The 27,629-nt window shown below is 46.0% G+C and overlaps 1 protein-coding gene across 2 annotated transcripts in view; it reads left to right on the plus strand.

The window, feature by feature from the left end:
* LOC128881450 (telomerase-binding protein EST1A-like) overlaps positions 1-27,629 on the plus strand; it is a 112,209-nt gene that overhangs the window by 81,118 nt on the left and 3,462 nt on the right. For both annotated transcript variants that reach the window (XM_054132489.1, XM_054132491.1), the window contains exons 17-19: positions 17,706-17,868; positions 25,700-25,920; positions 27,373-27,457. In XM_054132489.1, coding sequence (XP_053988464.1) covers positions 17,706-17,868; positions 25,700-25,920; positions 27,373-27,457 — 469 coding nt within the window. The remainder of the gene's footprint in view (positions 1-17,705; positions 17,869-25,699; positions 25,921-27,372; positions 27,458-27,629) is intronic.

Below are 27,629 nucleotides of genomic sequence, written 5' to 3' on the forward strand. Positions count from 1 at the left end.
ACCGACAAAAATATTGGGCGAGTGACATAATTAAACGTCGACGCAGGTGGAACAGGTTTCAGCGCGACGAGGAGATCGCTTCGGATGCGTGGCGAGCAGGTTGACTGCGTTAATTGACATGCGAGTTCTGCATCGTGTCCGCAAGGTCAGGCTTGCGGGGCAGAGGTCAGCGGGCAGATGGGTTCGGTTAACGTTGTAGTTATCGAGCGCTGGCCAGAAGGAAATGGGGACTCGTGCCACGGAAGGGTTGCAAACAAAATGAATATTATAGAAAATTAATTGTTATATTATATCGCGTTATGGGCCAGATAACCACGTTCAACTACTTTGAGCATTCCATAACGATTAAACTGTGGATATTTATGCATTCATGACAAGTGCAAATATATAAAAATGTAAGACGTGTACGAACATCCACAGTTTAATAATGATTATTATACTTCATTTCCATTAAGTCTCCGTCGTAGCACGTGCCAGAACTACGACACAAAAAATTCAAACTCTTTCCTTTTTACTCGCATTAAACGAAGTAAACGACGAACACGATCATCAAGAGTACCTTTATAGTACTTCTTGCACCGAACAATCATCTCCCCGCGATTCGCGGAAGGATCAACAAAAGTGGAATATTAAAAGTGCCGATGCAACCCCGTAATTCACCTGAAATTATCATTATAGTAGCCAGATAGATCGCGGCAAAACCTCGGGATCGAAGTTTCGCACGAACGCGAGACAAGTCTCATAAGGAGCGCCACGCTCGTCCGAATTAACGGTTCCGTACGTTGTTTTTATCTCGAAGCCTAAATGATGCACCGAGCGTACTTAATTCTCGCCGCTGCATCACGCGGAACTGCTTTTTGCCAGCCGTGTCTTCTTTCCACCGAGTCGAATTTGCATTTTCGATCGAACCGTTCTCGCGCGTCGCTGGGATTTCTCATCTGCGAACGCGAGGGCCAAGAAGATCGTGCGAAATGTTCGTCGCGAATTGTTAGAGATTTCAACGCGTTTCTTACGTCGTGTCGCACTCTTCGCCCTTCTTTACTTTAAAATTCATTTCGCTTCCGTAACACCAGTGAGCAATTATTAAAAATTCCTACTTCCGTTTATTTTTATAGAACATCGCTTTTGCATCGTCCTGTAGGTTTACGTCCCTCGCAGCCCGAGCGCTGGCTAAACATTCTCCCGACCATTTCCGGGTAATAAAGGACGCACCCCATATCCGCGTCGGATGGTAATAAAGATTTTTTGCGTTCGCTTTCGCAACAACAATCGATTCAGCCATTTTTCGCGCGCAGAATTCACGCCGCGGAGAGATCTGGTGGGGAAGAAAAATGTAAACCAGAGATACGAACGTGACTGAATATCGTGGTAAATAATCTTCGTTCCTAGGCTGGCAGTGTAAAAAAAAAAGAAGAAGAAAGAAAGAATAAAAGATAAAAAAAACTTTGGATGGATGGGAGAATAAATTGGTTCTCGCGGCTACGTCCTTCGTATCATCGCGTATTACCGTTAACTCGGCCCTTGCGATTGCGATTGCCGTGGAATTCATTTCGTTTCTTTTTCCACCCGTCCGCGGATTGCGCCCGGTCACCTTCGTCGTTCAACCGCGACGAGGAAACCCGTTCGGTGTTCCAATGCAACCGAAGAAAACGAACTCTAAATATCATTAGATGCGGGCTGAGATCACAATCTCCGATACTTTCTACCCCTTTTCGAATTATTTCCCAGTCCCCGATCCTCGTTCCAGGCGCGGCATTACCGCGATATTGCTGTAATCTCGCGGATGAGGCAACGGAGGAATGGCCAGAGCATTCGCCAGCTTAGGGTAATAGCGAGTTGGCGCGCTTAGCTTCGTTGCTGGCTTTGTGTTTTACATTCTTGGCGGGGTTTGTTCTAGGTCGAGAAGTCGATTGGAATACTTTGTTTTCGTAACGATAAGAAGGTCAACGAGCTGGGGAAAATGGAATTTGGAATTGCACGAAGGAAAGCGAGGCGCGAATTATTTTATAACATTTATTAACCTCTTGACCTACGCGCCATCTCTCGATTACTCGGGCCATAGTAAACGGGCAGTCAGACTCGCGCTTTGGCCTAAATTCCTTACCACGAGTCGTACTCGTGGTTGTAGACCCAACAGTTAAATATTCTTCTGGAGGTGCTTCGGAGAGAATCCAATTTGTTGAAACGTAAAAATCGTTATCTCACGCTATCCGAAAAGTCGACTTTAATCCATCTGCAACCAAGTAGAGAATATTCTCCGTTTAAATCCCTCCACAATTAACCGAAGAAAATTCTCCGTGCCTGATTCAACAGAATTTTACGTCCAATCAGAGCCGCGTAAAGATGTTGCGGTAATCGGAACGCTTTATGCGCTTCTCTCTTGCAAAGGAAACCCGAGACACCCATGTTGACGTGGCCGGCGCGGAGGGGCACCGACGACCTTTCAGCACGCCATTCTCTGCCATCCGCGAGATTTCTATTTAAAGGTTTATTATGCCAATTAAAGCTACCTCGTATTCTGGGTTCAAGGCAAGAGCTCCGGTCTCTTTCGTCGCTTTTTCAACGTTTGCCCCCCCCCCCCCCCTCCCCCGTTTCGTACTCGGAGGGTTCCGTTACCACGTCGCGAAAATATCCTAGATATCGCGAACTGACGTCGGTATCGAGTAGCGTCCTATAATAGGAAACACATGTTCAATTAGCGTAATGCAACGATAATGTGGCGCGTGTTTGCGGCGGATAATGGGACTCGACGGGTGCGCGCGTGGAAATTATTGTCGCGAAATGGCTGAAAACCCAATTACCGATGTCGGGTCCCATCCTGCGGTCGATTCGCGGTTTTGGGGCGATAGCAAACGACTCTGTGCAACGGGGAAGCATCCGGTGCAGTTTCCAACCTCGCGTCTTCGTCGCGTTTAGTCGTCGAACTGTTCTTTCACCGGCTAATTTTCTTTTGGCCTCGATTTTCAAATGCCGTAGCATATTATAATACAGTCGAAGAATATATCTTCGAAACTGAAGCGATAGTTATGCGCTTAAAAAGATCGAGCAAACAAGCATAGAATGAATAGTATTCCATACGGGTGAAACCGCGGGGCGCAGCTATCATAAATACAACTACGAATCACAAAAATTCCTTTTTTTTTTTTTGCATCTCCAGAGTTCGATTACCTTTTAACCAACAGCAGGCCTGCAATTTGTCAATCATCGTAAATTACACTTCCCTTCAATGCCTCCTCAGTAGCCTCCTCCGAAGTACGTTTCGAGCAGCCCAAAAATAAAGCATCGTCCGGAATTGATTGGCTTGTTAGGAGATTTCTGAATACGAGAACGTAAATTATCGTCGATTCTTTCGTGACTAGTTCCGCCGCGCTTGTTCTCAGTTTTTGCGAGGGTCGTCTTTCCGCAGACCACGACGATGAACGCAGGAACGGTCCAATTAGACCGATCCAAATTTCACGGTGGTTCTGAATACGTAATATTTCTTTCGTCGGTGGAAACGGTAGATTGCTCTCCCAAGGGAGCCATGATCCATGCATAGAACGCAAGGGGAGACCATTAGAGGGGGGAGTAAAACAAAAAATTCATGGAGAAAAAGGGTACCGTGACGCAAGAGAACGGAGGCTCGCCGAATGTATGCGCATAAGCGAGCTTCTTCAAATCCTCTGCGTCCGTTACTCACAAAAATATTAAAAATCGTATTTCGAGCTTAACATTATTCCAAGAGGAATTTACGATTTATCTGTTAGATTTTTTTCAAATGGAAACAAACAACTTGGAATGTTTCACCTCTCGAGCACGAATACGAGCCGATAAAAAAGTATGCCTCGTGCTCTCGCGCGCTGTTGGCGTTCCTTGTTAGGCAAAATGGCTTACAGTAGTCCCGCGGCTTCGTTATCCAATTTGAAATTACAGCTGCGTAAAGTTATCCCAGAAACGGTGCTCGCATAAAACTCCGTCGCTGTATATCGAGCGAATTTTTCTTCCGTGGCCTTTTATCGCCGGCTTATAGAGTCGTTCCCCGCGGGGGTGCCGCAGGCCAGTGAATATATATCGGTTAATGTTATCGAGTAGAGCGACGCGCTTATAAAGTTACGAACAATATACGTCGGTATTATTGAAACCGTCTTTACGAGACAGTCGGTGCGCGTAAATTGCAAGTTTCTGCAAGAAGAAGGTGTGTATGGCGAATGAAAGTGCCCCTTTCCTCTTCGAGGAACGACGCCGTTCGTTTTGCAGCCTCGTGCTAACTTATTCCACTTGCTGAACTTGAAATTATAAACGCGCCATCGGCTTCCACGCGAGTCACGGCCAGGTGAACGACCTTTCAACGCTAATTAGGAATAATAGTTAAAATAAAGAGTGTCGCCTACTCGAGCGGGCGATCATATGCACGGTTGCTTGCGTATCGTTTAGAGCCATTCCCATTACGAGATCTTCTCTAGCCGCGCACACTGTTCTTTCACTAATGCGCCCGAGGTTGGCTCTAACGAGTAGACCACATGAAGTGGAAAACATCAACGAAGCTGGGTGTCAGGTCATCCTGCGACCAACGAATTTCCAAGTAATTTCGAGAATGCTAAGAACAATAGCTTTTTTCAAACGAAATTATATCACTTTTTATTATCAAAATAATAACCTAGATTACACATATGTATTAAATCTTGGCGCCTAAGGCAAAACGCTTTAAATTAATTCAGAATTGAGACGTCGCTCACAATTTTTTTTTTTTGCGCCCATTTGAGATGTTTTGCAAAATTGCTATACCCGGCCAAATATGTCTGAAATTTCGCGAGAGGAAGTTGTAGATTATCGCGATTAGTTGTACACATCCTAGAATCTAGATTTACTTCGCAGCCGAGAGACATAGCTCCCCTCAGGAAATAATGGACTCCTGGCTTTAATTAACGCCTTTATTCTTGGACGTTTAATTAAATACAATGTCTCGGGCTAAGTTACAGCCTCGTTGAAAGCTTCTTTTGAGGGGACGCGGAGCTGGTGTTGCGTTATGTAAATAGATCTTCCGTAGTTGTTTAGCAAGTTGCAGAATTTACTCGTCTCTCGCGGGACACGAGACTTTCTACGTTATTTTTGACGCTGACGTTTCGTTTTCGATTAGAATTCGAGGGGGCAGAGTAAAATTTTCGTTCGATACGAATATTTATTAAAAGTTTCTACTGTTAGTAACACCAGCGAAAATACTAAAACATGAATTTCGTGTTTTATATACTGTCGTTATAGCAATTTTAATGCGAGCAACGAAGACTGTGAACTTCGCAGTGATGTATAATACTCATACCCGCAAAATAAAAAAAATAAAAAAAAAAACGAGAATTACGGTACACGACGATACTACCTGATATTCGAAAGTCCAGAGACTCGTCACGGTCATCTTGCACGACGATGCTTGGAACAGATTAATGTTAATCGGCTTTCCATGTCAAGAGATACGCTATCGTTTTATTAGAGAACAAAAAGCACGGAATAATTGCCTTTTACGTGGGCTTACTTTTGACGCGGAGAAGGACGACGCGAGTAACAGAGAACGAAGAAAGAGGGTAGCAAGACGAGCACGAAGAGACCGGCTAATTACTCTAAACTAATTATCTTTTGTTAGCGTCGCTCTGTGCGAACGAACATCTCCACTGAACTCTGTGAACCTTGAAGAACGTTGGGAGACAGACGTCAGCGACGCTCGCTCGCGATAAACAACGAATTAAACGAATCCTTATCGTCTCGAGTAATTTAGAAGATGTTCGCTCGAAAAGGTATATTTCTCCTCTAATATTATCGCAGATCACGTTTTTATAATGTTTATCTTGGTGAAATTCCTATATTTGGTCTCAGTCATAATATTCCCTGCGGCGTGATTCATTCGTCCATTAATTCGCCTGGGTTGATCTCGGCTAACGCGATTCGACGAATGCAAACAGCGGTTGCGTTTCCACGCAGATGAAAATTAATCGCGATTACCGTGTCGCGTGACAATTACGCTATCGACGTTGCTGGTATTACCGTAACAGAGCTGGCGCGAGCGTAATAATTGTTATTATTACCGTTAGCCGGTGGGCCAATGGGTGTCGGTGCATATTGCAGCGAAATCATGCCAGGAGCGAGTCAACAGCGAGGGCTAGCGTGGCCGACGTATTCGCGAATGGTTAATTTATCGCTTGTTCGGGCGTTTTCGCCGCGGTTGTTTAAGCCAGTGGTTCTTAGCCCTTCGTTCACGTGGTTGATCCATATTGCGTTTTAAAAAAACGCCTTATAGTTACTTGAACAAGTTTCTATTCGCCCAACACGAAGCATGATTTATTTCTGATTCTTATCGAACAAAGAACCAATTAGAAGTCGTATATATCGTATACTTTATTCGAAATGTTTGATCCAGATGAGAGTTTCGCCTGCCTTTGGTTAAGAATCGCTGGTTTAGGCAGATGCAGGTAGACCATGTTCGGAATACAAATTGCGCCACGATTCCCATGCAGAGTGCATGCACCGCGGTCCGTGGACGCGTTATTTCGCCGCGGTTCAACGCGATCGTTAATAAATGATACGCTTTATTGTGATTTATAATTGCATCGTCGCGTCGCATGCTGTTACGTTAGTGATGGGTCATTTTCATACAGACGGCGGCGTATGTTCTCCTTTAAACTTGCAATTTGTTTGTTCCTGTCGCTTAGGGCGAATGTCCTTATTTGTGCACACGAAGAAAGACCAGTTTTCCTCGATAACTACACCATTAGGATTTTCTTTTTCATACTAATTTTAGTCCAAGTTAACCTTAAAAATTAAATTACATTAGTACGAAAAAAATAAAATAAATGAAGGTCTGAAAGGGTTAAATCGCTTTTAAAGTCCCAGTTAAAGTCCGCTTTGTACCCCTAATTTTTGATATCCCAAAGAGCGTTGTCGTCGCGCGTGGAAGCGAGTATTTCCGTCGCGAGGGCAGCGACGCGAGACATTTTGTGAATAAATTACAAGCATCGGGGGTTGGAAGAGCAGAAAGACGGACACCTGTCGCGATGCTCCGGAGGATACCTCGTTTCAGAGCGTGGAAGACCCTGTCACCCTCTCTTTCGTTCTGGCTTTTCGAGCTGATCTTTTAACCCGGCCGACGGGCACGACGCGCGACGGGTTCCTTTGGCGCGCATCACTTTTTTCGGTGTTAGGGTTGTTGAATGAGAAGTCTAGTTGGGGAAGACGACGGGGCGTCCCGTGGATTCGTATTTAAATGACGCGCTGAGAAATTGTCGTAACGCGAGAGATCGAGTTGACGCTCGCGGATAAAAATTACGAGATCCCCTCGGCATTTGATAGACGCTCATCACGCGTGGCTGTACATGAGACATTATTTTCGAGACAATTGATCAATTTTATTCTTTCTGGATATAGAAAATATTTATTTTAGGCAGATTTTTTTATGGCAGATTAAATATATATATATATAAACCAGTAAGCTTCGATCGAGTAAATTTCCATGAGAAAAGGTACCAACACCTCGCATTATTGCAGCTAAATAAGCCAGCGTTGCGACCCTCGTTAAAAGTGAAATGCATCCTAGACGAAATTCCATTCAGCGGTTTCTGGAACAATAACTAAGCCTTCGAGGCAGAAAAGCGAACCATTGTATACGATTTTCCCATTATTTCAGCGCGGTTTCAGCATGGTGTATCCCATGGGCCGAGAATTCAACCGCAGATCGCAATTGTTGGCACCGGTGAATGCCGTTCCTAGGCACCGCGAGCCATTTTAAACAGGACCGTAACACCCAGGTCTCAGCTTCTCGGGGCAAGCCGCTGCACCCGGTGCATTTGAATAGAATGGCCGTATAAATACGCGACAAATATATGCAATTAGAGTCCTCCTATGGGCTCTAACCATTCCAGCCCTCCCCCTCTCCCCTTCTTCTTGGTTATCACCCTGGAGCGCGCGTACCGAACGCGAGGGTTGATTCGACCCGCGGAAACAGTCGATCGAGCTCTCGAAGGGACCGGGACAAAAATACGGTGAAATTCGAATTATGCGAACCACGACGGTGGGCTCGTGTTGCGCGTACGGTCGATTCGATGCGCAACCGTGACGACGATCGTCGCAATTCCTATTCCGTTGCGGATATTCTCGTTAATTTTATCGTTGGGGGCCATTCCGCCGACCGAAGAAATAACGCTGTGATGTATTATCGATACCGAACGGAAACGTACGCCTATTTAATCGCGAAGTTCGTTCGATCCTGTGGATGCAGTTTTGTTTACTATCAACCTTGGTCAAGTAATTTCATTTTGTTCTATTTGATATACGTTTTCTTTATTTTAAATAAGATATTTATATTTTATTTTCGTTGTATACTCCACGTTTTCTCACTCGATTCAGAGGAAGACATCTATCTCTAGGTCGTTCATGTTAGATACGTGCTTTCTCGGATCATTTGCAAGCAGATTTAAAGTTTTTCTCAGTAGATTAGCTAGAATGTCGTCAAGGTTTGCACTCGCGATAATACATGCGCAATAGATACGACTCGTTACAAATAATTGGTTCATTAATGTGATTATCGACACTGCTGTGCAACCCGTTGTCAGTGATTCTGCTGCACCAGCAGCAGAATTCTATCGGCGATGACCAATAACGGAGGAACATAGTTGCGACACCGGTTTCGTCTACATCTTCCCTTCACCGATAACGAATCCTGCTACTTTATCTCGACCTGAACGCGATCGTGTTACGCAATCGCGAACTAACGTTTCCATTTACAGCTTCGGTTGACAAACGAGGTAACGCTGATTGCTCTATTAGCTTCGATCATGCGTGGCCGACGCAAGTAAGAAACGAACGTGGGATTGGTTAGCCTAGAGCTAAGTAGAAAATAGTGTCTTCCGTTTGAAGTCGATCACTTGGAATTAAATTCTAGTACATTAATTTGTATGCAGCCTGGTTGTATTGTACATAGCTGTAATGCTAATTTATTGACGAGATTATGTGGGAATCTGTTTGTTTTTTTAAAGATAGTATTTATTTTTTCGTGGATAGAGTGTTAACAGCCCCGAACCAACTATTTTTCTACAAAACTGGTTAAAAAATCCTCTTTAAAAATACAATCGTCGACGCCCCTGGAACTGGCCACTCTGCAGTCCCATGTATTCACCCCAATGGTAGCCACCCTCGCGGAGGCTCGTTTCTGTCCAACGCGTACGGGGGTTTGCGGACACCCCCATGGAGGAGGCTACTAGAGGCCGTCATATTCAAACATTTATAGTCGAAATATTACCAGGCCGACGATCCCGTGGGAGGCGCACGTGGTCGAGGTTTACCCTCCCATCATCTGCAGGGCCGAGATAACGTTTCCGCCGTGTCACCCCTAAAGTAAAGGGGCTCTGTCGGCGACGAGAAGGACATTGTCCTCATTGTTCCCCGATGGTGGCACGGGTAATGGCCGCGGCTGCCGTGCCCCGCTACGAGAAATCTTTAATTTCCGCGACATTAAGAGACACTCGTTTCTCCCTGGGGCCTCGTACACGCTGCCAGGACACACTCCTCCGTTCCGATGAGCCTGCTGCAATCTGCCGGTTGGTTGATTCATGGCGGTCGGGGAACGCGCGCCAAAGGTCGCGCCAACGCCATTTTCTTCGACAGATTGCGTAACATTTTCGGGGCCACTGTAACCAGTGGTCTGCGTAAGGGGTTGGGGGAACTACTTTACTTCAGATTTGTTTATCAATTTGTTCGATCGAATTTCACTTTCATTACTCTGTGATTTTATCTTCGATACCCATTCAAACCAGTTCCTAAAGTTCTCTATTTCGAACCATCGCGTTTCCCTCGAACGAGTTTCAATCAAATCCAAACATTTCTTTCCCCGCCGCGCCAGAGGAAGTGTCCCTCGTTGAAGTTAGAAGTAGCCTCGTTGAAAGGCCAGGATCCGCTGGCTTTGACGCGTTCGAAGACTCCTTTTCTTCTCTTCAGATTTTTCCCGGACCCTGCGTTGAAGAACCCTTCACGCGTCTAGCCATCTGGTCGCTCGTTGTCCTGTGTACATAGGTGACGATTTACTTTTTCCTGAGGGGAACTGTCGCTTGGGACATCCCTGGAGCGTGATTTTCCGTCCAATTCGGCGAAAGCTTCCATCGATGATCAAGGTTCCTCCAAGCTTCGCGAAACCGTGTTTATTTTGATGGATAAAATGAAGTTGTAATAAAAATACAGATGTTTAAATCTTCCCTACAAAATCGGACATTTCAACTGTATGACGGAAAAAGAGAACCTACCGCGAACGAATAAGTAAAGCCGAGCAACCTGCGTTCGATTTTGTTGCGCGATTTCCGGCTCGGAGGCGGAAAAATGTCGGTCGGAATGCGCGTTTCGCTTTGTGAAAATCCCAAGAGGCCTGGGGCTCGCCGACACCTGGAATTCCTCTTGGCCGACGCTGAGGGATCGTTCCGCGTCGTTTCTATTAGTTCAGTCATTGACAGTGCAAACACTCTTTTGTGGTCCTCTTCTCGGGATGCACTTCAGACTGCGATGCCTCCCCGCGATATTCGACGGGGCGCGGCGCGAGGGAGGGATGGCAGGAGCGAGACACAGGAAGGAGAAGAGTGGTACGACTCGTGACAATGTCAATGTTTGCGTCGTTGCACCGAAGCACTCTCAGAACAGCCGGAGACTGAGTGTCTTCAGGTTGTACAGGAAGAATGGATTCGTGTCGAGGGTACGTAGAACTAGTCGCTCTTTGCGGGGACTACCTCAATGAACCTCCATTAATTTCCAAGCTTTCCACGGGACTCCTGCCTCTCTCCTCTCTTCTTCCTGCCGCGGACACGTCAACCGCGTCTGCGTTGCCCTGTCCTCAGGATCCTTCTAGCCTCTCCAGAGGCTTTCGTTTCATCGATCGAATCTCGCTACCTACCTCCGACGAGTGCCCATTGGGTTCCTTTTTATTTTTCACGAAGTCCAATCGTTTTCTTTTTCTTCTACACTTTTAATATCCAAGTCGCTATATCTCCATTTCCGATCTAACTACAGTTATAGAACACGCAATTATTCACAGTAGCAGAGTACCATAGAGGTTTTAGATCTCCTATCCACCTTCGATTCGACTTCTTCTACACCTTCCCTACGATATTAGAACTGAAATTCCGTCGCGTGGGACATCCGATTGCATAAATTAGAGTCGCGATCCGTACAAGGTACGAGCTTTCCGCGATACCGTTGGCGAATGTACGGCTCGAGGGATTACACTTTGACACGACGGGATACTTGTTCGGCGTCTAACAGGTCCACGTAGAAGTGGCGTTGGCCATCACCTGGGGCCCCTCCAGGTGTTCCGGTATTTGTCGTCGGGCCGATCTTCGTGTGGGTGTACTTTATGGTTCGGGGGTGCCAGGAGGCCGATCTGATTTGCGAGCGCCATTACACGCGCTCGGATCGCTGTAACCGCAACTGTTGCATTTATGAATGCGATTATCCTTAATATATCGTCCGTGTAACTCCGCTCGCTAATTCCGTCGGGGTGGAGGAGGTAGCAATAAAATCAGGACGGAGTTACGAGTGGTAATTTCTTCCTTCTTTTGGCGCTTCGTGACCGTGGCTCGTTCGATCTTTATTTTTCTTCTTCACCCCTCGAGTCGTCGTTCGAAGCTGTTGGAGGTAGCAGAGTTATTAGGGCCAGGCAGGTGTCAATTATTCTTATGTTACGTTTTTTTATTCTTTGCATACTAAAAATGAACTCAACTCGAGAGTATCCTTTAAGAGTATCCTTGCTCAAAAGTCTCTATAGACAAAAATTCAAATTTCTCTAACGCGAATGTCCAGTTGGTTTCTCGGGTACGTAGTCGCACCGCAACGGATCTCGCGTGGCATTAATCAAGTTTGCATCAAGGCTCCCCACAGCCGCGAACGACCCCCGTTCCCATCTCGTTCCGTAATCGTTACATCTTACATTATCCTCGTCATCCCAATTACCGTGTCCCGTCCAATCACGCGAGCTCGTTCGCCCCTCGTTATTTGCCCACAGGTAGCCTCTCTTTCCGCGTTTAATTTCGTCGATAGCGGGGACGAGCGCAGATGTGCGTCATACGCGCGATATCCGCACGCTGTCTGGAAAGGATAAAGCGTTTCAGATAAGCGGGTCTGGCGGAGGACGTTAAGATACGATCTTTCGTTCGAGTTTAACCGCGACGGTGCACATGACGCGCGAACGCGTGCGTGCAACGACCATCGGAGGAATTTCGCGTGATAATGCGAAGGATGCCTCCTCTTTGCGGATTTGAGAGCTCTTCGTCTGATTGCTTCAAAATAAAGTCTTCTTTAGGGGATGATTAGGGGAAGGTTGCCTAATTCGGACCGTTTTAAATATTTTCTCAAACTGTACTTCCAAGTATCGTTATCACGAAACACCCAAACAAAAAATTGTTTCCTGCACATCAACTCCGACCACTTTTGCTAACCACCACTTTTGCCCCAAGCGACATCGCGTTCGAAGCCAGTGTCGAGTATCGATAACGCTCGCGTTAACAGTACTTCTGACCGTAAACGGGGCGGCGCATTCAACAGGCATTCACGTCTATCGAGAAAAAGAGTGTACGCGCGTCGCCGCAAAGCACGGGCATACGAGCGAAGCGTGTAAATTCGAGCGGTCTTCTTTATATCCAGCCCGGTGTATATTTCCGGTCGGTGATTTATCATCTCGGGACAGCTGGAAATGTGCCGTGACTCCGGGCATCTATCTCCGCGGTCGTGTTCGATAATCGCGGCACGGTTCTGTCTCGTGAGCTTTATATTTATTCGCGATTCGAGCGGAAATATCGGCGCTGGGTCCGTTCGTTTTGACCCAGTTACCAGCTTAGAATCGGTTTCCCGTGCTCTTCGCTTCGTGGACGTGATCTCAATCATGCGTGTGTACCACCGGCGCTTACGGAGAACGTCCACTCTCAGAAGCGTAAATCAGAGCTGACGTTTATACGATTAGCGGAGTTTTCGAGTAATCGAGCAAGCGTGGCGCTTTGATATATCGTTCGGATAGATTTTCGGACAATTTGTTGATCTCGATAGGTAGAATTTATCGAATGCAAGATACATCATTCTTTAGTTCTTTGTGAGATGTTAATCGAGGGTTGTGCATCGATAAGAAGGGAGCTTCATTTTTTCAAATTTTTGCGAAATTAGGAAAAAAAACTTCCCGAAACTCCTCCGTTACACGTACGTACATAGATAGCAAGCATTTTTTACTCGGAACACTGGCGACGCCGATATGTAAATTTCGAAGTTGTAGGCGAACGACAGTCTCTCCCGCCGATGCTTTATATGCTTTGGACGTCGCATAGAGAGCCAGTCCGTTTTCTTGAAAAGTTAAGTGTGACAAATCAGCCACGCGGTTCTGTTCAGGCAGCTAGCGAGTCTGAATTTTATGTCATTCAGTACAGCCAGGTGTATGGCATATGTTAAACACTTACGCATCCAATTCTGGTTTCCCGTAAACATTTTTGCTGCACGATTTATTCAACGCGGAGCTATCTCTCTATCTTACAGGTATTTTTTCCGTCACAGTACAAGCGACGCGTACCCTTTTTCCGTCGAGTGCGAGCGTTGCGTGTTTTGAACACCAGTGGGAATCATGCACCGCGATATCTTATCGCCCCGCACGAGGTGTCGCGCTGTCGAGAATGCGATACCGTTAATTGATTCTCATCCCGTGGCGGTTAAATGAAATTTCTTCGAGTCGCGGGAATACGCCGCGAACGCGTTCCCATCGCGCGATGTTAATTTAAACGCGAAGAAATCCGAAGTGTCCTGGCGTTGCCGTTGAATAAAAAACTTACCATGCTAGGACGATTACGCAGCGAACCACCGCCTGGACCTGTTCGCGAGGAGTCTCGGTCAGATTCGGTTGATGCCTCTCGAAATTATGCTAACGAGAGTTACGAATGGTCATTTTCCTACTCTTTTTTTTTTTTAGAACGATTAAAACTGTAACAAATATTTATGCTCGACGTACGGTAAACCGCGGACCCGAAGAATGAGCGTGGCGCACCGAATCATGGAAGTCTTGGTTGGTTTTCGATCGTTCTCAATACCTCAGTGTGTTATCAATTTTCCATTATCGGTGCCGCCGTGTCGAGGCGTTGCTCACCTCGCGAGCTCGTGAACCTGTCGTCAACCTGTCGACGCGAGTTGGTTTCCGCGTCACCGTCGAACATTTACATTGTTGCTAGAGGCGCGCGCTGTTTGCACGTGTGTCTGCGACGGTCGCTTAATATGCGTGGGCGTTGGAGCCGCGGTGCGTGATTCAAGGCGGGTTCTCACGAGCCACTCTCTCGCGGTCGATGGAGGGGTGTCGGCGGGGGAGATTCGAGGCGCGAGAGGACTGGAGAGAGGGTGCCCGGGAAAAGTGACGAGAGACACGCCGCTCTGGTCAAGGGAGAGGGGTCGGTGTCGCGAGGGGGAGAGGGTCGCGCAACGGTACGCGTTCAGTCGTTTAGGAATTCGCGAATACTTTAAACGGGAGTAAAGCAACAGCGAGCGTTCTCCCCTGTCTCTTCGCGTGCGTTCGTGATAGCACGCGCCTGCACGAGACCACGAACAGGGGAAAACGTCGCGCTGTCGCCTTGGCGACAAGTGGAAACGGTACCCAACATCATCGGAGGGCTTTGCGATGCGGTTGTCGTGCCCTCTCGCTCTCTTTCTCGCCTCTTCGTCGCCTCTCCACCTCGGCTGATGAAAGAATTTGGGACACTGAAAGATTTTGTGGGTTGTTGCCCCCCCCCCCCCCCCCAAAGTCGAGTGTGATCCGACGTTGTAAGTTTTGGGTGAGATTCCGAGATGAAGTGGGACGGATTTGTAGTAACGTCTGTTTAGGTTTGTTTCGGAGTGGAGTTGATTGAATGCGTTGTTTTAGCTTGAGTTAGGTGACGTTTAGATACTATTTCGAATAGGGTGTTATAAAAATGATATCTTGGTATGATATTTTATTGAAATACGACTTCAAATAGTATGAAATAGCGTTAGTTGCTCTGTGTGTTGACGCAATAGCTTGTAGTGTCCAAAACGAAGTAATATGAAATTTGAATATACTCATCTACGTCAACGTGAACATTACCAGTCTGGGGCACACGTCTGTAGTAGTTGGACGTTTGAATATTGAAACGAGGGAAACGTCATCCGACTCGAGGGTTCCGCATAAATTATCCGGTGAAGATACCGTTCTGATATCGTTATCATGTCATCGGAGATTGCTAAACAGGCAGGCGAACGTTTCTTCTTCGCTGCTTCCTACGCGTTCAGTTTCGATAAAGTCTTCTCCTTCCGCGCCTAATTATCATGTATCGTGTGTGCGTTGCGGGCTCAAAGAAAGCTAACATTCCAGAATTCACTGCCGCTCGAAATGCCTACGAATCCGTAATACGGGATGCCGCGCGACGATTTTTAATGATCTTCATTATCCATCGTCATGCAAACGCCATGCCGCGTCGCGGCGAGGAACTTTACTTTTCCACAGTGTACGACCCACGATCGCCTAATTTGGGTTCGTTAACTCGTAGAGCTCACTTTTACAAAGTATTTTATTACTGGAAAAAGTATTCGTTTTTTTTTCTCAATTCCTTTCATCCGGTCAGAGGAATACGAAGGAGCACGGAATCAGACGACCCTTCTATTTTCCCTTTCGATGTTTCCGCGCGTTTGTTTTCTCTTTCGTATAATATCATCGTTCCATCACGTTAAGACGAACGAATCGCATACGTGATTATGAATATACCTGACATGCCCATCGGAATATCGAAGCAGGTGTCCTCCATTCATTCACCGAAGCTGCTATCTAGTCGAGCGAGCTGTTTGTAGCGACGTATTCGAGCGTCTTTCGAGCGAAATGAAATATTTTCTTCAACGTTATCGCTGTGCACCTTTCTTAGACCTCGCTCTTCGTTTCCTAAGGAAGCTGGTGACATAGCTATATATTCCAAATATAGAAGCACGAGAATGAGAAAAGTTCTTATAACAAAAATAAAAAATAATTTCAAATAGAAATATAGAATTATATTAAACAAAAGTGAAAAATGTTACACGTAGATACGGACTAATTTTTACAAACTACTGAAAAGGTCAACGAAAACTCGATGCTTCTTTTTTATCTAACGCTGTCGAGTGTCGACGCAGGGACGTCGCGATTATACGGGACAAGCGACGCTCCGACATGTGTACGACATTTACACGGTGACGTGACGGAACGACGACCAACGCGCCCCGCCGTCTTGTTTTTGCATTCCGGGTGTGTACTCCCACGAACAATTAGGCTTGTCGTCGGATTCTTCGGGCGCTTCCCGTCTGCCCGATGTGCGAACGCGGGAACAATGAACGATATTCTCGTGGCTTTTGGATTTGAATAATCGTTCGTCGAGATATACCGTTGCGAGGATACGTATTGAATCATCGCTCAGTGTCCCCGTCGCTTTTTTTTCTCGTTCACACCGTATACGCTGCGAAACGATAGAACGCGACGTGAATTTGTCGTGTTTTTCGAAACTTGTTAGTCGAGAGTATTTTGTGAATTATTTCGCTGAAATTCAAGATAAATTTACATTAAACTATTGCTAGATTCTTGTCAAAAATAATCAAACTGACCGAGTTTGGTCGGCATAAGTGCGAAAACGTCGAAGCGATTTTAATTAGCGACTCCTGGTGTTTCGTTTACGCGGAAATCGACGCGTTCTCCTCGAGAATCCTGTTGTCCGAGGGATCGTGATTTACACGCCATTCGGACGCATGCAATGGTGCTAATTATTACTGACAGCTTCATTTACATAGAAATTGACGTATTTTTTTCTGTTATCGCTGTCTGCGTTTGCTTCGAGAGTCGTCTGTTCTTCGAGCTGCAATTTAAACGTCATTAATGTCCACTGCCGTTTCGAGTGGTATCGGGAGCCCGATGATTTATCGGATGCTTTGGAAACGAGTTCGAAATGTTTTATTCCGTTTTCGAAATACGAATTCGAAAAGAAAAGAATTTTTCGTCTCGTTACGTCTCTTCCTCGTTCGCCACGGGATATAAAATTCGCGAGAGCACGAAACGCATGGAATATTTGTTTTCGATTCCCCGTACAATACTGTTCAGATATCCAAACATTCGTTAAATCGATGTTTGGATAATGAAGGCCGTGTCGTATTTATCCAGCGGGGCCGCAGTGGAGCAAACGCATCGCAGGTATTCGCTGCCGCGTATCGATCATCGTCCCACGAGCCGAGGGTAACATTAGAGGGCTCATTACGTTCGTATCCTTTGTTACAACAATGGCTACTTGGCATTCGCGTTATGCCGTCGGCTCGACATTGTTCTCCGCGGTGTGCGCGACCGTTTCACGAGGCATCGTGTGCATACGTGGGATTCAATTGGAGGGCAATGCGTCTTCCGTTGCATCCTGAGCTTTGCTCGCGGATCTATCCTTAAGGAAATAGAACCCGCGTTACCTAGAATTCGCGAAAAGAGCGACTCGAGTTCTCCGCGAAGATCTGGAACGAAAGAAACGCACCGACTTCCTTGGGGAGCATGATCGAGGTCTTTAGGGAGTCTTTATACTCGTCTTGCACAAGTCGTGTTTTATGTAGCAGCATCTATTGTTACATTTTCACTCATTTATTTCCAATTTTTTCGGCTAAAATAACTGGGGGGAATTTTGGTTTTGGAAGAAAAACGTACCATACTGATTACTAGTTTTTGTTTGTTTCAGCAAATTCTGCAAAACTCCTCGGTGTCTGTAGAAATCGAAGTGCGACCAAGGCAGTTGGTCCCAGACACCAACTGCTTTATCGACTATCTGCCGCAACTGCAAAACATCACCAAGGCGACTTCCGGTGCGCAGCCGATCTACACGCTCATGGTGCCGCTTGTGGGTAAGTAATAGATTTACAGGCGCCAAAATTTCGTTGTCTATCGAAGGATTAAACTAAAATAGAGTCGCATACATTTGTTGTTTAAATTCAGCTTTATCGCATCTTCGTACGGCTCCTCTTGCGTATCGACAGCTACAAGATAAACGATTTCCATGTATTTTAATCGCGAGAAAAATTCATAGAAATATCCACGGTCGTGGAATCTTGATCTTTCGTGCAATAAATTCTTGATAGATCGGGAGAGAATCGTGTCACTCTTGACAACATCGCGCATTCAGCGTAGATGACTGTTTTCCATGATCTCTGACGCGATTATAAAAATCAATTGTACGGGTTACTTATGCAAGAATCGATGACTCAATGCTCCTGCAATTAAAACTATATACACGTATCCTCGTTGCTGTAACGAGAAACTACTTTATATTTGTCAAAGCCAGTGATTTAAAACGCAAAAAGAAATGGGAATTGAAATTCAGGTTTAGCATAACCGCGTTGAAAGGATACACTCGGTCGTATATCTACAGGGGGGACGTTAGGGTGGGGTAATTATCCTTGTTATTCGCGAAGGATCCAATTCTCTCGTTTTCGTAACGCGAGCCTCTCGGCGCGAGGACTACAAGGAAGAGATTAAATAATTCTGCACGGTCGCCAGAAACATCTTCGAACAACCGGTTGACCCCCTCCTGGTACCGGAGGGTATTTCTTTCGAGGGTCGTCGATTATCCCGAGCGAAGAGGTGGGCAACTCGGCTCGAAATAATGCCTCGTTGCGTGCCCGTGGAAAAAAGTAAAACGTATGAGATAATCGCCGATAAATAACAACAGGGGGAAGGGGGGTCTCTGGCGCGAGTCCTGAGACCTCTGTACTCGACGCGCCAAAATAAAAGGGGGGGCGCCCTCGACGCGAATCGATCGAGCCGAATATCGTAAACCCGCCTCCGCGCGATGACCACCTTGTTTTCGGCCCTGCTCGCGAGGATTCGCCGAATTCTCGCGATGGAGAAAAAGGATACGATTGTCGATGAGAACGTCGAGATGGGAACGATACCGAATCGGTGCTATCGATATCAGCTTCCATGAATCGTAAGGCGATATCGTCCGGAGACCTTATTTAAAATTTGAGTGGCTCCCAACTATGGGTTTGCTTCCCAATAAGTCGTAAACATTTGTGAGCAAGTCGAATAAAAATTCGCCTCAATACAACCTAATTGCATTTCAAAAACGTTGAATCCTTAATGAAAATCACGGATTACGACGTATCGATGCTTACGAAAAATATCCAGCGAGTCTCGCAGAGTGTTTCCGTCGTCGTTAAAAGTATCGCCCGAGGGCGAGCGTGTCATCGGGAGGATATCATCAGCGGGTCATGGCGTGGGTCAAAACGATGCGCAAATCTATCCGACTCACCTTGCGATGACGATGATCGTCGTCATCACCGCATTGGTCATCGTTGCGTATACGTTCTTTCGCGCATTAATTTTTCTCGAATTAGTTTCTATCGATACCCGTACGCGCGCAAGAACGTTTCCTATGGCCCGCGAAACGGAAAAAGCCACGGGTATTTATGGTTGCATCATTACAGTCGAGGCGAAGCACCATTAAACGAGACCTGGCAAGTTCACAGTCGATCCAAAAATAATTTCCTCGTTCGCCGGTGCCAAGAGTTTCGCTTTTTACCATCAGAAGCGACAGTCCGTTAGCTCTCGGACATCGACGCGTACCGTAATTACCCATACGTCCGAGCGTACTTTAGCATGGCAATTACCCAATTACCAAGCCGCGTGTAACTGTCGAATTGGCGTTCTCGTGGCGCGGCCGGAGGCCATCGTAAATGTGTTCCAGTCGATGCCAACGACCCGCAGTTCGTCGATAGGAGTCGTTGAAAGGATCCTTGAGAATGATGCGTGACTCCTGACATCGAACTCGTTCGCTGGCTTGTTTGAACACAAAAAAAAAAAGATCTTGAGGGTATGGATGAAACAAATGTAGACTTTGTTCCTATATCGGTGGAATATTAATATCTGATACGATACAATAAAATAAGCATACAAGCTCACACTTAAAGCAAAGAACCATCATAAACGAGCCTGAAACTGTCAGCAGAGAACACAGTTTCCACTTGAAATAGTCAGTCGATGATAACCCTGTCGCGATACCCAGCTACCATGATCACGATATCGTTTCTGTCAGCGCGAACGCTAACGACGACAGCGTGAACGTCTTCATGTGCGGATTTCTTTCTTTTTCATCGCTACGCGGTGGAACGCTATCGGCGATAAATACACGATTTTCCTTGGTGGTTGACGTTGGCTAGGAATTTTACGATAATGTCGGATTTACAGGCGTTACCGTGGATTGTATTCCGTCGGCTGCTCGAAACATGCCCCGAGATGTTTATTCGTTTTCTTACACGCCTTCTTTCGAAAACTGAATCGTAAATATTTGAGCGTTATCGCGCGGCCTCTTCCGCGTCGCGGGCTTTTCATTCGAGTAACGAGAATGTCTGATCAGCGACGGTGGCATCTACTGCGTTTCTTCCTCGCGGCCGTAAAGCTCGGTTTCCGTTAACCCTTCCGCTCGTGAAACGATACATCCAACGCACTCGGTTTTATACGTTTTCAAACGGATCGAAAAGCAATTCCTGTTATTTCAAGTTGTGCTACATTTCATTCGTCTACTGTTTAACCATTGACCTTTGGGCAAGAATGTAAAATTTGTGAAGCCTTATTGAAATTCATTCGTTTAAACGAAAAATAATACGAGAAAGAGTATTAAAATCCACGTGAAAAAGTACAATACACTCTTTCCCCGCTATTAAAGAAAATAAATGTCGATCTCTTCATTTCTCTCGTCATGCAAAGAGTAGTTCAGCAACCCAACACGAAACGCGATTAAAAAGAAATGAAACGCCGCAAGAAAGGTACCTATCGCGCGTAATTTGATAACGAACGCACGGCAAGCGCATGATCAAACTTCGTTATCCGCCAGACGTCGTTCATTTATCTTCCTCTCAGTCTCGCTATCGTTTTTTCATCGTGTGTCTATCATAAATGGAGTTTGGTTGAAATGCACCGGTCATCGCGTTTTCGCCAGAACTAATGAATCGATCGCATCCGCGCGTTAAATAAGAAACCAAAGGAGACGTGTTCCGTGAGAAGATTGCCCCGAGTCCGACGGGTTCAAGGTCGTTTGAAATGGAAAGGCCCATCAATCACTGTTACATGATTGCATATTACCAGTGATTGGGTCGATAATTCAGTCGAATCAATTTCGAGACCTTCCATTAGCCAGCCGTGTTGTTCGTGGAGAATTCGAAATCGCGAGATACCTCTCCTGTCCCTCGGCCATGGCCTAGGTCAGGCACCCATCGCTATGAATTTCGAGGACCATATCTCAGCATCGTGAATTTTCGTCGATGAAAGTGGAGAACCTGGATCTTTGTTCAATTTATGAACTCCCTTGTGCATGTATCGACTTGGAAACGGTCCAGAAGCACGGGAGCGATTATTATGTCGTTAAAATTCCCTTGTAGGTAATCTATTAGTTAATGTGACAAGTGAATTAATCTCGAAGACAGCGGTTGGATTTATGATACCGAACTGACTTTGCTGTTTTTGCGACTTGGAATTTCTGGACATTATTTCTGTATTAATTTCATTCCGGACTGTTCGCGGCTGGGACAGCTCGTTCGTTTTAATTGGGATTTGAAGGGTCTGGAAGCCTCTTCCTGTCTCTGGAATTATTCTTCTTTCCACATCCGCGAGAGTAACGTCTGTGTACAGGATGATTTCGATGTCAGTCGTTTTCTGATTTGGAGGTGCCGGTTCATTGACTGTATATAATACACACGTACTTGTTGCGCCAATGCTTTCGACTCGCATTTATTCAACGAACTCAAATTTTTTAATTTTTCTCGGTCGTCGTATTCTACCGCCGCGTGGACAGTTTCCGTTCAGAAAAATGCGAAAGTTCCGTAGAAACGTGGTTTCGCGTGATTCGTGCGGCGAGGAAAAGAAGAGTCGTCGGGTTTAGGAGCACAAAGGCTGTCGGCGAGGTTGCGGGTCTCGTTTGGAAATAGGATCGTTGTTCTCTATCGCGGAAACATGCATTCGTATCAGCATTCCTTCGCGCGCACTATAAATCCTCTCTCTGCTTACCATACGCAACGGTGCGCGCGAATTTTGGTCGGAACGCGTGCTTGAACTCGATGAAATTTGCTATTCCGTGTTAAATGGTATTCGGCGCCGCGCGCGCGCGGAATAACCGACGAATCGATTTGCAAGCGAATTACTCGCCTAGTACCCGCCGGGAAATACATCTTCGATTCCTTTTGCGTGTCGGCTCTTAAGGGAGGGTTGCCAAAGTCCCGCCGCTCGAGATATTCCGTCACATTAATTTTCCTTCCATGTCTTTTTTCTTCGTTCTTTTCCTTTTTGTTTTTAACCGACTTCGAAAAGGAAAAGGTTACTCAATTCGACATGTATATTTTTTGTTTAATGTATGTTCGCCGATTACGCCGAGATGGCTTAACCAATCGGGGTGAAACTTCTTCAGCACGCGGTTTCTAGGTCTATTAAAAATCGCGTCGAGACACCCTGTACACCCTCTATCGTTTCTATTGAAAGAAAGGGCATACCCATCAACGAAGCACGCTCTCAAGAAAGTAATTCCCGTCCTCGATGGATCCCCGATCGAACGCAGCCGTGGATCGAGCAAATCGTTGCAAATCCGGTATCGGTTTCCGTGCCTGTGTTTACGAGGGGGTGGGTTTCCGGGTAGACTAATGCATACCAAATGCCGTTGAATCTGCAATTGAAAGTGCTTCTCTCTGGCAGACCCGGTGCGTGTTTGGCTTGGTACGATTGTGTGTCCAAGTGGCGCGTGCAGAAATTCAACAGAACTGGTGCAACAGAAGATTGATGTCATTTAAAAAAATTCTATCAGAAAAAATAGAGAAAATGGAGGAAAAGTTTATTCGACTTTTTTTTTGTGTACCTTTTAATTCTCTTCGAGATTTATTCAGAACATTTTTAAAAATTGTCACAAATAACGAAGGTATGCGAGTAAAATCTGAACAGGTCCCTGTGATTCTCGATATTCTTTAACCCAAGTCTCCTCCAATACACGAGTCGATTATCCGATTTCAGCGATGGCTGGGAACGTCGGGGGTGGAAAAAGACACACACAGACTCGTTCAGAAAAACACGTCTGCAGGGAAGACTCTTCGGAACTTTTGTCGGTCGGGCATCGCTACCTACAATTTATTCGAGAAAGTCGGAAGGGTGTTCCACCCCTCGCGAATGTGTATCTCTGCCCGAGACTTCGTTTTCTTTCTTCGTGCCAGCCGAGTCTGACAGTGGGTTAATTTATCTGAACGAGGGAAAGGTTTTCTGGGACTCTCGCTTCCCCAGGGTCGTGGAATGCTGGTGGCAGCACGTGGATTGTGTTTAGGAGCGATCTTTTAGGTTGATAGTAGTCGATGACCACGGAACAATTGTTCGAGTCGATTAGCACATTCACGATTCACATATCGACGAAAATAATAAAATTCTGAAGCTGGATCACGGATCTAACGCGACCAAAAGGTAACACAGCGTGTGGCGTCGAGGCTGTATCGAGGGAAATAGGGTGTCGTGTGACGTTGATGGCCAGCTCGGCTCAAAGAACCCAAGCCACGGTCTCGAGACCCATTCTCCATCGGTTGGTGACCACCATGGGCATCGCCCACGTACCGATCGTGCCTGGACAGCGCAGTCGTCGGGGCCAATCGCCCACCGTTTCAGACCGTATGCATTCATGTATGAGCCGTGAGAACCTAACTGTGAAACGTAGCCCGTTGCCGGGGCCAGACGGACCGTGGCTGCTCACCTCTGGGGTCAAAGGGCAGCGCCAGTCGATTTTGCATGAACGCGCACTTTCGTTTTTCGGTGCCACGGGATGACAAAAGGAGAGACACGGCACCGTGGAACGTCTGAGAGACAAAAGGGAACCCACGGCGGGGACTCTTCGTCTCCGACACGCTGCGTCGAAACACGCGAACCTGGGATGACGGTAAATATTCTGCACGTTCTCGCGCACTTGATGCTCTCCCTTTGTATTTTGGGCTCGAGTCGAACCCCGGCGATGCCACTACGGATAAAGGAATTTTTAATGGATCTCGAGAGCGGGCCAGTTTGCATTGTTTTGGACATATAAGTTCCTAAGGGTGAAAATAGGTTTAAGACTACGTTTTTTTTTTTTAGCGATTTGCATGAATTTTTTTGTTAATGTAGAAGCTATCGAATACGAATTGAATACAACTCCGTCGTATACATTAGATTGAATACATTTACTTCAATCACAGAATGCAAGATGTTACCCAAAATTTGTATTCAATTTATTCGTCCACGGTTTCGGCCTTCTAGTTGCAATTTTCAACGATGTATTTTATACCATGGCGTGGCGCGACGTTTAATAATAATCAGTACGCGGAGTCGCGAGAGCACAGAGAAACAATTTCGGAGTGTCTCTGACAAGCGGTAATTGGACTGTCGACAAAGGTACGTGACAGAATTTCACGCATGTCTCTCCGCACTGTTCGCCGCCAGATTTTAAATAATCCGAACATTTCTATTCGACAGCGCAAATTTTATTACGGGATCCCCGATGCCGCGCCATTTTCTTCAAACGCGTAACTGCGGCCTAACGTGATCCCCGTTTTGGGACGCGCGTAATTACGATGCGCGCATTTATTTTTTTATCGATTGTAAAGTAACAAAATAATTTATGTCCATTTAATATTCATAATATTCACAAAGTTCACGTGTTCTGTTGCCTGTTACACGCGTGTCGCCTCGTTAAGAAACGATTTCGTTGAGGTCCATAAATGTTCGATCAGCTCGAACGACGGAAATATCAGCAATCCAGAAATATCGTTGCGTGGATACGATCCAACAGCATCTCGAGGTTTCTCGAACGAGCCAGAAACTTCTCGTTCATTATATATTGACTATCCACTTCCTCCAGAAATCTTTGGGGGATTCGTTTCTTTCTCTATTTAAAACGGCCGAAATTGAACCGTCGGGGGCTGATATATAATTCGTGAGGCGAGTCGATCGTTTCGCGATGCTCCGCTTCGGTCAAGAGCCATCAAATCCTCTCAGGATTTACGGATTCACCCTCTTTCGTAGTTGAACTCTGCTAAGCTCAAGGAAAATGCTTCCTTCTGGAAAGCCAGAGAATAATACTTGAACAATAGACCCAAATTTTGAAACAATATTAATTGGAATTAAACCGTAAAAGTGTTTAATTTTCGCTTTTAGAAACGTCCTGAACTTTTCGCGTCAGTGACTCAGACTCTTGGCTTCCCCTAAACCTTAAACGACTCGACGGAAAGTTCGTTAGCGACACGTTCGCTCGGGCGAGGGTTGGCCAACAAAGTTTGCGTAAACACTATTACGGCTACTTCGTTAAAATTCCGCGTTAACGCTTTTTTTTTCTCGTGGGACCGTGGCGTCGATGAAAAAACTTTTCCATCACGAGTCGAGAAGTTTCTCCCACGATCGCTCTATGAATGAGTTCGTTCGAGATTGCCGACTTCTCCCGAGGGAGAACCAGGTCGTCCAGAATAAACTTGTTGGTTGTGCAGGCTTGGCGAATACTTAAGAGGACATTCTAATTTGAATTGCGATTGTTCTGATGATATTTTCAAATTCAGATCCAATTTCAAACAATTGTATTGGGTTGTTCAGAAAGTTTGTGGCAATTTTTAACCGACTTCGAAAAGGAGGAGGTTACTGAATTCGACGTGTGTATTCAATTCGCTACATTGGAATGGTTAATTTTTGTTTTAGTTCTGAACGAGCTCGAGGGTCTGACTAGGGGTGCAGACGCCAGGGACTGTCCTCCAGCCTCGAGGGCGGCTTTGGATCCGGAGCACGTGGCTCGAGTAGCCGAGAGCGCCAAAGCAGCTCTAGCGTTTGCCAGAAGCAAGAATCCGGCGATTCGGTGCTTAACCACCAGAGGAACTGTTCTTACATCTAGCATATTTACAATGGAGGAGGATGTCGAGAAGGTAAGCTTGATGCGATGATGTCTCCTGGGTTGGTCTGACCGTCTGAGTCGCGAGGGCTAATACTACTGATCGAATGCTCGGAATCTCAGTGGCTGTTTCTATACATAGTTATGCTATCGCTACTGAAATAAAAGCATCGGTACATTTTTAGACCTACGATGGCACTTTATTCGAGGCAGAGGGTACCAATTATTCAAAAGCATTGAGTGGTAATCCTCTATTCACTTCGTCACTGCATCTTCGTCTCTTTTTTCCGCTAAGTGGTTTTCATTTAGACGACTCTACTTTAAGCGCTATTAGCAGTTCGATTTTGTCCCATTTTTCGAACTTTTCGCTCCTTCATCCACCTGTCAAACTTCCAACCACCCTTCCTATCAAAACGAATACGCGATCACTTATCTCCTCTTAACGTATCACGTACCAAAGAAACAATGCCTTTTCGAGGAAACCGGAGATAGGGATCTTCGTAATCCGTTCCTATTATCCTAGTATCGATAATTTCCTAGAAGCGTTAACCATCCGCTCAGAACCTCGATTCGATATGAAATTTTCTCGCGAAGTGGCGCAGAGGGAGACGAAAGATCGGGAGCGGAATGCTGCGAGAACGAATAGGCGACGAGGAAGAGGAAGAAGTCGCAGAGTGGCGAGGCGTGGAGAATAAAATCTAACGAGCTCGAAGCGCGCGTTATCTATCGTTTGACAGATCAAGGTTCCTGTTACGATCGTATCCTACCCGTGTACCCTGCATGTAACCGACCAGATAAGCGGGAGGCCGAGACGCGTGCTGCGCCAGAAGTTACCGCGCCGCGAGAAGAGTTTATCTGCACACCACGTGGGGGTTCCCGGATACTCGACCCCTTATCATAACATTCGCGCTTCAATGAGCACTGGTCAATCCCCTACTTGTGTCTTTCGCTAGAACTTGGCTTTATCGCGGTCTTCCTCGTTTTCCCATGACTCGGAGCAGAAATTCGCATCGGTCGGAGGCGCCTGCGACGATTAGCGTTGCAGTTACGGTTGGACGTTGATGAAACTCACCCAAGCTTGGAAGGATTGACCATAGACAGATTCTCAAACACATTTATTTCCGATATTTTAAGCTTTTCAATTTGTTGGAATTCAGGATAATATTTTATAGGATTAGAGGTCCAAGAATATAGTAATGTTTATCAAGACTCCAAACTTTCTAGAGTTTCGTTCACCTTTTAAGTCGATCTCTTCTTTAACTAAGTGTAAAGCACATATTCGAATTAATACTTGTGTATCGATGTAATGTAAGGATAAAAATATCCATATCGAGCGAGGTGGAGGGTCTCGGCCGCTATTACTTTTTTACAAGCCGACCCAAATTCGACGTTGGTCATTTTCCGGGTAGGAAGCCATTGGGATTCGCGCTCGGTTGACGCGTGTCATTTCATAAATGATAAACCGACGACCGGGATTCTGTTGCAGGACGGGCTGACAAGAAACGATGACAGAATACTGGCTACGTGCTTGAGCCTTTGCAAAACGGGTAACAAAGATCAAGTAAATGCAGGTACGTACACGAACCTCGTATTTCTCTTGGGTGTACTCCGAACACGTTCTCAACCTTTCCTGCAGCTTTGATAGTGATTAATACCGGGTCGATCGCGATTTTCGTTTACGCAGAGATCAACCGTTATCGCGACAGCGTGCATCGTATCGGAGTCGGGTGCAACTTTTACTGG

Source organism: Hylaeus volcanicus, chromosome 8, assembly GCF_026283585.1.
Source record: "Hylaeus volcanicus isolate JK05 chromosome 8, UHH_iyHylVolc1.0_haploid, whole genome shotgun sequence".
NCBI classification, from domain to species: Eukaryota; Metazoa; Arthropoda; class Insecta; order Hymenoptera; family Colletidae; genus Hylaeus; species Hylaeus volcanicus.